General features: G+C 38.2%; 1 protein-coding gene across 4 annotated transcripts in view; it reads right to left on the bottom strand.

Moving 5' to 3' along the window:
• FREM2 (FRAS1 related extracellular matrix 2) overlaps positions 1–12,514 on the bottom strand; it is a 198,539-nt gene that overhangs the window by 88,876 nt on the left and 97,149 nt on the right. For all 4 annotated transcript variants that reach the window (XR_004644122.1, XM_034758572.1, XM_034758573.1 and 1 more), the window contains exon 3: positions 5,780–5,926. Coding sequence is in view for 3 of the 4 variants with exons in the window: in XM_034758572.1 (XP_034614463.1) it covers positions 5,780–5,926 (147 nt within the window). In the remaining variant the exon portion in view is untranslated. The remainder of the gene's footprint in view (positions 1–5,779; positions 5,927–12,514) is intronic.

Genomic DNA, 12,514 nt, shown 5'->3' on the forward strand with positions numbered 1-12,514 from the left:
ATTCTCTGCTACTCAAAAATGCCTGCACCCTTTTTGCTGAAACTTTCAAAAAACCATTTACCACTTTCAGACAGAGACCGAGCCTGGAAAATTTTTGCTTGAAAGATGAAAGTTTGGGGAAGTTATGAACAACTAAACATGGGAAATGACAACAAATGGTTATGAAACCTGAAATATAGTGACACCCCCACTACAATAACTATACTTTGGTGACATCAGATTGTTTCAGACTTTATATAATGGTCACCACTAATCTCAAACTTTTCATGGTCAAAATCGGGTATCAAAGCCAAAGGATGAAATTCAGCACTGTGCCCCTTAGAGAGAGAACACAGAACTTGCAGCCCAGGAGGCTGGGGGTCTGAGGTATCTTTAAGTCATCTTTGTGCCCTCCTGAGCTTGGGCTACCTCAATGTAAATTAGACAGCCTGTGAAAGTTGTCTCCAACACATATCTCTGCCCTCATCTCCACCACTGGAATGGCCCCCACAACAGGGTTTCTGCTGAGGCCCTCAAAATACAACTTGTGGCTGTCTTTTCCACTTCTGGCACTGGGAGATTTCCCCTGCCAGATCCAGGGCTTTTAGAGTCCCTTTGCCACTCCAAGCCCTTTACCCTGTATATTGAGACAGGAGAGGGGGATAAGAATCTCCCCTAACACCTTTTTCATTCTTTTACAATCCTAGAATTACACTCAAAAGGATTAGGTTAGTCAGATGCAAGTTAACGAGCCAGTCAGTCTTGGGATCAGTTCCTTGTTAGAATCAGAGCCCAAAGTATTTAGAAACTAAACTCAATTCATTTTCCAGAGGCAGAAAATTTTGTACATACGGTTATTGAAAAGGTCAGACGACAAATTTGTATTGTTACTTCCTTGAATAAAATCAGTATCTGTTAGCCAATATCAACAACTATTTAAACCAATCAACAAAATTCCTTCACTTGTGCTTTATTATTATACATAGGTCCTGGAACTATGGGTGCTGGCTTGAAGTGGTTTCCATCATATCCAGGGTTTACAGTTTGGTTCAATGGCTCTCAGCACCCCTGCTATACACATTGTTCCAGCACTCCTGTTATTATGTATTATTTTCCGACGTAGCGTTTGCTCTTTGAAAGAAAAAAAAAGTACATAGCCAAGTTAATTGTTATAAACAGAGTCACTTAGACCCTGCTTCAGCTAGGAACTTAAACATGTGCCTCGCTTTAAGCAATGCCTATTGATTTCAGAGGGACTTCTTGTGCTTGAAGCGTATCTTCCTGAATCAGGGACTTAAACTGTTTTCCCTCTTCTTCCAATCAGTTTAAGTCTTGCCTGCTATGCTTTGACCTGAACTTGTGCAAGATTAATATTTCAACATCCAAATGTATCACCACTGCCAGTACAGAGGGAATTGGAATTTTTAAAAAAAGCAGATCTAGAAGCCAGAGATATGTGTGAGGTTGTAGAATGTGATAGCACTTTTCCCCCCTTCTCACTCCCCATCCTCTGTGAGCAGTTTTCAACACCTCTTGGATCAACCACAAATCACTGGCAACATTAACCAAAGAAAATGAGCCTACTTGCTGCAGTTCCTAATGCATATGCTGGTCATTGCTTGATCACATCAGTTCACAGCAGTGTGGCTGGTAAAGGATCTCTATTAATGTTTGTCTTAACAGTTGATGCCCACTGTCGTCTACAAAACAATTGCACAGGAGAAAAACTTTATGACTATACTCTCAAAACAATTCCTAAACTTATAGGCAAAGAGTTAGTGCTGTCTTTGGATTTAACTGAGGCTAGAATCCAAATTCTTTGTTGTCTTTATTTATAAAGCATAGATATTCATGAATGTAAGCTCCTCAATAGATGCTCTTCTTTCGTATCCCACTAAATGTAAATGGATTCAACAAAAAAAGATAGGTTTCTGTCTTTAGTGAAAACTCCATCTTTTTATTGTTCACACACACAGTATGTGTGAATTCTTCATGTTTAATGACAAGATCAAATACTGCTCACTCTGCTCGGGTGACTAGTCCTTATCAATCCAATTATTCACATTTTAATTGATCTATGTTCTACAGCTAGACACAACTATTATGTACAATTAATCACATACCCATGTGTGTGTGATTTGTATACAGTTATTGTGTCTGTCTGCAGCACGTAGATCAGTGGTCCCCAAAATGTAAGGCATGCCCCACAAAGGGGGTGAGGAGGAACTTTTGGGGGGCACATGGTGAGACCCACACCAGCCTCCATGAGGGGTGGTAGGGAGCACCACCCCTCCCCGCTCTGCCCTGAGCCCAGCTCCAGCTGCAGCTCCACTTCCCCCCCATCTCTGCTCCCAGCCCTTCTTTGCCTCATTCCCTCTCTGCCCCAAGCCCAGCTCTGCCTCTAGCCCAGCTCTTCCCCCATCCACAGTTCTGCTCCCAGCTCTGCTGCTAAGCCAATTGTGCAGCAATGGGGGGAGGGGGGCTGGACAGATTCCATTATTGGTAAGGGGGGGCATGACAGGAAAGTTTGAGCACCATCGATGTAGATTAATTCCTAATACATATGCCTGGAGAGCTAGGAATGGAATCCTACTCTTTCAACTCAAAAAATACAGAACTAAAGAAAATTCAGAACTATAGTAGAAACCTCTTTAATTACAAGTTGTAATAAGTCCCTCAGCCTCCCCAGTCACTCAGCTACCAGAGAACAACATCACACGTGCGTGTGGGCATACACACACAGACACACAAAACCAGTGGTTTCCAAGTGAGTAAGGCGAGCAGGATTTGCTGCACTGCTGGCACTGGCAGCACCATCTCAAGATACTTCTCCGATTGGATTATACCATCAGATCACCCAACCTTATCCCTCATTTCTAAAAATAAAAAATGTAGCATTGAGGGAAGTATTTTTTCCCCCAGCAACTCTTGTTTTTAAACTAGTTCTCAATCTTTCCTCAGTGTTGGATTGGCTATGTTTGAGATGGCAATTGGTTGTTTAAGCTGTTTCACTGTCCTCTCTTATATAGGATTCTGGGGACCATTTAGATTTATCAAGGAGCAAGTTTCCAGAATATAAGAAAAACTCAAACAACAATTGCATACTGGATTCCACAGTAAGATCTATCTTTTAGACAGTAATTGAATTTTTCAGTAAGTACTATGCAACATTGGAGAGGATATGAACTTTCTGTTAGGTATGAATCCCAAAACTCTACTTTCTGCTAAGATCAGTTAGTGTTATAGTCGGAGTTCATGTGAGTAACTTATTTTACATTTTGTGGGGGAATTTAGCTTCCATTGAAGAAAAGAAGTGACTTGGAACAGTCATAGTGTAGTAAGCTGGGAAGTCTGTTGAGCAGAAGCTTCAGTTATGCTAAAATCATGCAACACTGTGGTGGTTTCGTGGTGTAAACAAATGAAGGACCATGATTAAAACCACTTTTCCCCCCTTTCCACTTGTGGTTAATCACCCATACGGGTAGCTCACTAGAAATTAGCTGAAGTACAGCTGTTGTGGGATGGAATTCCTATGTATGGAAATAATTCTGTATAAAAAAGGTACTGTTACCCATTATCCTTGAAGATATTTGGCAAATTCCACAAATTGTAACTATTACAAAAGATAGTTTCAAGTTGTAAGTTGTTTGAAAAGTTTCAGTAATTGAGTTTCTTAATGAAACGTACCTGTTTAGCTGTGGTTAACCAAATAAGGCTACTCAATAATATATGAATTCATGCAAAACACAACTGCAGATGCAAGTAATTGTAAGGATGGTTAAAAAGCTTTCTGAGCCCAGTTTGACAGTTCCTTTCCACTAGTAAACAGACAGTCTATAAAGTGTATGTGCATATGCATGTGTGAGACAGAGAGTAACATTTACAAAAGCACTGAAGAGCCAGATTTGTAGAGGTATTTAGGCACCTAATGATGGTGTCTAGTGGGATTTTCAAAAGCACCTCAGCATGTTAGGTGCATAACTCCCCTTAGGCACTTTTGAAAATCTCACTAAGCGTCTATATGCATCTTTGAAAATACCTTCAAAAATCTGGCCCTTGGTCACTTAGGTGCTTTTGAATATTTTGTCCAGTCAATAACAAAGGATAAAATTCTGTAGCCTTAAATCAAGTAAAGTTCCCATTGACTTCAATAAATGTTCTACCTGACAAAGAAGTGCTGAACTGGTCTCAAAAAGTATTGATAAAAATTCAGTGCTGGAAAATCTGACCAACCACCAAGCTTCTGAAATATATTTTATAGTTCAGTTCATAAACTAAAATCTATGTAATTAAAATATTTTATTGTATTCCAATTAATATTCCCTAGCAAACTCTTTTTGTCCATTTGTCTAAACTTTTCTGTCTCAGAAAACTTTAGAGCATTTACAAACTAGAACCTTTTCAGGTTCTCCTTTAGTTTTAAGACCTTGCTTAAAAGACGACTGTTGATAACTGTTCATAAGCAGCATAACTGGGGACTAAAACTACTAAAATCAGAGTGCAACTTTTTTTAAAAATAAACTGATCACATTCCACATTTTTGTCTGGCTTCCAATCTGTTCATGTGTATTAAATTGACATACCCAAAATATTTTCTCTCCATATATATATATTCCACTTGATAATGGCAGAGATAATTACCCTTCCGTCCTCGCCTCTCCTAAAGTGTCCTCCTGGTTTATGACAATACAAGCCCTCTCCCTAACCATCAGGCCAACTGCCCCATCCCTAAAAGAAAGTGTTTCACAGCCTGGGACTGCTGATGATAACTGTTGCTGTTTTATATTGAGCATTAATAATCAAAGTCAGCTAGAGAAACTTCCCCCTCAAATCTTTGCATTTGACATTCTCAGTCTTGTAATGACAAAGGTCAAGGAAAATTATGAGTAGATACAACACATAATTTATACTCTCTGATGCTGCACCATGGCCAATTCTTTGGAAATATTATGTATCAAATGGAATTGCAAAAGGGTAAATTTGTTCTTTTCATTCTTCTGGCACTCTGAGTGACAGACCCTGTACATACTAACTTGAGCCAAATGTTCCAAGTAAGTTCCATAAAAATTCATCCCAGAGTCAGAAATCACAGCTCCGTTCAGTGGGCTAATGGATATTTGGCCGCAATCTATAAATGAGGTATTTTCTGCAGGTGTGCTAAACACAACACAGATAAATATGCAAAAATGCACAAATTTATGAAACCACCATTTTTATTGCACATTCTTTAGTTTAAGCATTTTTAGTTTTCAGTGTATAATGGATCAAATGTAGTATTTTTTTAATTAAAAGGCTACTTCATATGAAAAAGGAGTTTGGGGAACTAATTAGGGTCAAGGGGGCCCTTTCAGAGCTCCAATTTCAACCCTGTTAACCTAATTTGTAAAGATATATGGCCTTATTTTGCTCCCATTCAAGCAAACAGAATTTCTACATTTGAATTCAAAGAGAAGGATTGGGTCCATGGCAGCTACAACCAGCGATGAGTTGCTGCGGAAACCAGAAAATGTACAGATGAAAGAACCAATGTGGTTACTGTTGAAAAGGAAATTCCTACTAATATTGATTTTTGACTCGAAGAGGACATAGAACTATCAGTAACTGATTTGTAATTTGATTTTGTGCCTTAGTTTAAATGAATCATACAATTATCTGAACAAAAGAACCTTGTCTAATAAATATGCATTCTAGTGTACCTAGTTGGATGAGTACCAAACAGTACCAAGGTAACATACTGTGACACATTTTGCTAATCTTGTTGGTCTATGGCTCAGAAGTAATTTATAGGATTGGAACTTACTAATAAAAGAGGTTTCTCCCAGGTAACCTCTCCGCTTAAGAACAACATCTAGATATTTAGAGTCTTCATTTACCAAATAATATTCCTTCTCTAAAGAGATCCAGGCCCAGTTCAAACGAAAATGCTGGCTCTTCAGCTTATTGCCTCCTGTAAAACAAAATGAAAAAGAAATGCTTATTCACCTTGCCTTTATTTTCTCAGTGATGCAAATTAATGTATCCTATCTAATGTACCCATATGTTTCAGCTGTAAATTCAAATTCCTAACATCGTGGAGGTTTAACAGTAAGAAAAAACTAATAATCAAGTACTCTATGACATATTTCATATACACAGAAACAAATTCTATGCTGGATGCATATAAACAGGTCACATTACAACTAGGATATGGATCAATTAATCCATTTTGAGTTTTCATCAAAATAATGCTTGAGTTCCCTGTATTTAAAACAAATGAATGAATGACCCCAAAACTTTCCAAGTCTGAGTTTGTATTTCCAAAACACACATTACACAGGATATCATGTGGAACTTCTGAGATATGATCAGAGTGCCTCAAGCAAAGGAAGGCGTGTATTATCTTAAGAAATCGGAGATGATATCTGCAATCATTCAAACTGCTACAGCAAAATTAAATACAATTTATGACACATCACTCCACAATTGCAAAGAGACTAATTCCGGTTACTTGGGAAATTAATCTTTACCCATACAGCGTGCTCTGAAAGATCATTGTTTTGTTCAGTGATCCAGTGTCTTTCTGGCTCAGCGATTATATGTCAGGTATGTGTTACATAACATATTTATGACACAGCTTTCACATCTTATTAGCAAATGGTTTGAGAAAGATTATGTCTTCCTGATAGGTGGGATACTCTTCAAAAGCATATGAAATTATAACTGTAAACTTAATAATAAAAGCATGATTTATCTTCGTAATGTAAGGTGATTTAGAGCACTGCAGATGGTTATTGTCATTCCCATGAATCACTTTGGGAAAACACATGCATGTATACTAGATTCAGCAATGATTATTTTCTTCTAAGGCTTTCAATTTATATATTCTATTGATTAAACCTCCAAACTGAATCACCCAGCCGGCTGGGATTTTTTGAAATTTAAATTACTACACATATAGATCAAGTGCTGTCCCTAACAGTGTCTGTGACATGGCACAAGAAGCAACCCTATGGCACAACTGAGTACCACACCCATGGAAGCAAACTGAAATCCTGAGTAGGGAAGGTCCCTAGTAAAGCAGCAGCAGCAGCACAACTTCCAAGGAATGGTCTGGGACGCTGCAGAGCCTGACTGCCATGCCTTCAGACACTGCACGTGAAGTCCAGCATGGCAGTGGGAAGACTGCATGGTCAATATGGATTGAGATGGCATTCCTGGATGGCAGCTCTATGTGTTGATGACATGGCCATCAAGTTGAAGATCATACCCACACACTCATCATTGAAAGAGCCTCTACAACACCCTTCCTCCCATTCCTGTGTGGATAATGCTTATATTGTTCATCATGAGTACTCTACTTTTGTGACCAGGCAAGTACGAAAAAGAGGAACAGGATCTGGAGTTGGAAAGGGGAACTCATTCACATGCCTTCCTTCCCATTCGACTCCAAGCATCTGTATAATACAAGCCCACAAGGTAGGTATGGACCTGCCCTATTCCTAGCACCGGTCACACTCAAATGCACCTACTTTACATGGCTTCTGGAGTTTACACAATCGGAAGAACATAGCACTTAGATATGGTGAAGACAGGCACTATAAAAAAAAGACAAACCAGACAGACAGAGCTTAATCTACTCTAAAATAAATGTTTCAGAAGAAACATCTGTAAACAGATGGCACTTTAAAGGCCTACATAAGAACACATTTTTGTCAGATGGAAAGGTAAGAGTTGCACGGAGGTAACAGATGTATCACTGGCAGAGAGCTATGTACTGGTTGCACATGCTTATTTATTTGTATAACAAGCACAACCCCCCCTCCCACCACCACCACCACCCAAACAGATTAAAATGATGATGATAAAACATAGCAGAGTTTTATTTTCTGATGTACAGTTTACCTCCATCTGCTACAGATTATCCTAGGTAAAAGGGCAACATAATATCAGATTGTAAATATAGGTATTGTGACTGTCAGACAGAAGTTCAGAACCTATCAATATTGAGTGAGTCAACATGGCGGAATCTGTTTGTCATTACTCTGCTGGGGCCCTTCATTTCCAGAGAAAGATTAACGCAGTGATCAGCATGGTCGTGGGAAAAATATATATCTAGCACTAGGAACAAAGATGTCCTCTTATCAACAGACTGCTGGGCCTATTTGCTCCTGTGAGAGTATGCAGTCTGGCTCCCCTCCTACAAGGCACTGCTGAAGGGCAAGGTTTGCAGGGATAACTGATGGCTAAACTGTGCAGAGAATTGACTCAAGAACTATTGTCATTTAAGATTTTTATATAAAACTTGTAAACAAAATATATTTTATTGGACTGCAGGAGAAATATTTTCAAGTCTTTTAGTCCTCTCAAATTTTAACTACAATCGGAAGGGACAAATGGAAGGTTTTTTTTATAATGTGTTCCACTCCATTCCCTTGAACAAACAGACAGCCTTTTAAGTTACTTCCACTCTGCTGTACAGTGTTTATATATTGAGCTCAACAGTTAAAACACTAAATACAGCTATCTATTCAATGTTAACTAAGCCTGTATTTACTTTAGCTAAAACATGGTTCTATTAGCCTAGTGAAGTTCAGTGTCAATTTCATAATTAGAAGGAATGGAAGGAGTGAGAGCAGCAGAATAAGGACAATGGACTTCAAAAAAGCAGACTTTACAAAACTCAGAATTCCCTTGGGCCTACCTGCGGGAAAAAGGAGTTCAAGGGAGCTGTCAGTTTTTCAAGGAGACAATATGAAAGGCACAACTGCAAACTATCCCGATATGAAGGAAAGACGGGAAGAATAGTAAAAGGCCAATTAGGCAGGGGTGCTGGAACAATTTTTATAGTGAGGGTGCTGATCATGGATTGGAAACCACGTATTTGGTGTTTGTTATTACTACTTCAAGCCAGGGGGTACCATGGAGTTCCAGCACCACTGCAATCAGTAGCTCTTTAATTACATGAAAATCAAAAAGGAATCTTACCAAATAAAGGAACCATGGACAAATTGCTAAGTGGAGTACAAAAGTCTGGGGTGTATTAACAGAAGTGTCATGTATAAGACATGGAATGTAATTAGAACAGATGAAGTCTCAGATGGAGTACTGTGTCCAGTTCTGGGTGCCACACTTTAGGAAAGATGTGCAAAAATTGGAGACATTCCAGAGGAGAGCAACAAAAATGATAAAAGGTTAAGAAAATCTGACCTATGAGGAAAGGTAAAAAACTGGGCATGTTTATTCTTGAGAAGAGAAGGCTGGAGGAACTTTGTTAATAGTCATCAAATATGTTAAGGGTTGTTATAAAGAGGACGATGCTTGATTTTTTTCCATGTCCACAGAAGGTAGGAAAAGAAGTAAGGGGTTTAATCTGCAGCAAGGGAGATTTAAGTTAGATATTAGGAAAAGCTTTCTAACTACAGGGTAGTTAAACTCTGGAATAAGTTACCAAGGCAAGTTGTGGAATCCCCATCATTGGAAGTTTTTAAGAACAGGTTGGACAAACACTTATCAGGGAGAATCTAAGTTTACTTGGTTCTGCCTCAGTGCAGAGGGCTGGACTTGATGACATCTTAAGGTCCCTTCCAGAAGTACATTTCTATGACAATGTCCCTTATTAGTTTTTTAAGGCAAAAGTGTATGGGGATACTTTTTAATACTGTGTTGCAGACACAGGCTTTTACACAACGTTTTAAACAGCTTATTAATGGTTCTGTAATTGGTTTCAAATTTCTTGTTCACTGCTTTAAATAGTTTAAACCGCTTTCTGGTCTACTTTATATTGGCACACAGTTTTGTACATGAAAAAACTATTACTTAACAGAAAGAAACAAACTGGTATTAAAGAAAAACATTCACATGGAGAAACCTAATTGCCCAGGTACCAAACTAATTTATTTTTGTTGTCTGTGCTATGGAGATTGGTAAAATTTACTCTATTGGAAAGGTAAGGTTAGATTAAATATACAATTAAAAAGTTCAGAGAGAAGACTAATGTGAAACATTTTATATTGCCTAACTTCCATTCCTTTTTTAGATTACTCTCCATATTTTAAACTACTTTATTGTAGGCAAACAAACTTTTGGGTGAGGTTTTCAGAGGGCCTTCAACATATCCTTTATTTATGTAAGCCTGTTGTTACTATTATAATACACAATATCGTTAACTCTATTAAAATGAGCAACACTGTACTATAATAATTGGCAGATTATAAATTTAGGTGAAGAAATTGTATATTTTTTAAGTCTTTTGTGCAGAAATTATTAAATTAAATATACAAATAATTTAAATAGAGTCAAATGTTATTCTGAGAACAAGAGAGTTTTATTTTCACTTCAAATCCCTTTCAGAATAGGATGCGACTATGCATGCTCCATTCTAGCATACTAAAATATTACATCCAAAACCAAAACTATATTAAAAGAATATTAAGGTTTTAATGTCAAGCACACAACCATGACAGAATTAAGGTGACCTGTGCCACCTTAATTTGGCTTCCTGCTTAATTCACTACCTGTGCTGCCTATGGTAATAAAATAAATACCTGCAAATAAATTAAGGGAGTTTGTATCTCTCATGAACCCTTCCCTTGGGTTTAAGCCAAACTGCTGTGCAAATAATTAAGGTACTATAAATCAACGACAGTTTTGCTTTCATTCCTCTCCCAGATAAGTGCTTGTAATACAAATATATCAGAGATTTAGCGAGGGGAGCCATTACCATAGTGATTTTAAGACTAAACAAAAGGGCTGAGGGCCAAGTTACGATGATATAGTCCAAGAAAACTCCATTGACATCAATGAAATTTGCCCTTGATGGCATAACTATGATTATGCTTAAAACCCAATGCATTTAAATACTCATGATGCCAAATTAGTCATTAACTTCTTTATTTCTAGCAGGGCCGCTTCCAGAAAAGTCAAGTCATGTTGCAACTTTGTATTCAGTTGCAATTACTGAATACAAAAAGTTATGTTAAAAGAAAATTAAAAGGGTGAAACTAATCATTACACTACTGTATGGGGAAAACGGATACAAAATTAACACTCCCATTTAAGCAGATGCTTGAAAATCTGAATATTTTACACCTTTCTAGTTCCTCTAATTCACCAGCATACCTAGGGTGGCCACATGCATTTAAAGGAAATAAAAACCACATGAAAAATACAGGATAAAACCCTTGAGTCAGATCCTCAGCATTCACTCCCATGGTGGAAAGCTGCCCTAACATACAGGGATTACTACTGGGTGACATAAAGCTGTCATAGCCAGCTCTATACCATCTGCTCTTAGCCTCTCCAGCACTGTGGACAAGGCTGGAGCTCAGATGCACTTGAGAAGTTAGCCTTTATGTTTAAGGAACCTCATCCCAAATGTTTTTATTCAAGATACAAAATCATACTATTGTAGCCCAGTGTATAATTCTTTGCTTGATTACTCATTGACAATGTACCCCAAAATCAATTTTCTACATTACTGTATATTTTACATTTATTAGCATTTATGAAGCTCTGAATTTTTAATCACAATTGAAAGATGATGGATTTTTCTGGAAGGGGTTCTATTATTAATATTTTATACCCACATTAACACCCGGGTTTCTTTCTTTTCCTACCACAGCCTCATTCTTACGCTCCTTTTCCAAGAATGGAGGCATGCTTTGACATGGTTTTCTTCATAACTGCAGCCTGAAAATATTGAACACTAAGGATCAGTTTCTGTTCTCAGTGTATGCCACTGTAAATGTATAGAACTAAACTGGAGTTTGATGACCGAGATCAAAATCTAGCTCTACAAACTCCAAGATTACTAGGGCTAGTAGTAGTCCCCACCTTCTCACCTCCAGCGCTGGGTAGTAAGGAAAACTGAGAGTGAACCTTAGCAGTTTGGCATGCCTGGAATATTCAGCCAACTAGAATCACAGAATCAGAGAACCATAGGGTCAGAAGGGATTGCAAGGGTCATCTAGTCTAATCCCTTGCCAAGATGCTAACATTAGTTCTACTTGCCGAGATTTCAGTACCAGCATTTATGACTGAAATTAATATGGCACATACAGAATGCTTGGTGGGTGTGTATCATTTTCCTCTATATAACAGGATATGTCAATAACACCTGAGGTGGGATACAAACGCCACCCAAACAAATATGCTTCTGTTAACTGAATGACAGCTCTCCATTTCCAAAGTAGATAAAGATAATGAAAACCATGAATGTTGTGTTATGGTCCCTTGGTAACTATGTATACTACAAGACACCGATAATCACAATCAGAAATGTGTGCCAAAAGGAAGTATGATCTAGAATACAGTGGCCATCAGAACAGGGCTCAGAAACACTAAAAGGACAACCTGTGTTTATCACCTGAACTCCCATCAACTCCTTGGTCTTTGGATTTCACCCACAGTTGCATGCTGTAGCCACTAACAGTACATCTTCATGGGAAAGAACACCACTGTCAACGCCTCCTCTGCCGAGATCATCAGTGAAGGGTTACAGAGTAACAGCCGTGTTAGTCTGTATCCGCAAAAAGAAGAACAGGAGTACTTGTGGCAC

The sequence above is a fragment of the Trachemys scripta genome, chromosome 1, assembly GCF_013100865.1.
Source record: "Trachemys scripta elegans isolate TJP31775 chromosome 1, CAS_Tse_1.0, whole genome shotgun sequence".
NCBI classification, from domain to species: Eukaryota; Metazoa; Chordata; order Testudines; family Emydidae; genus Trachemys; species Trachemys scripta.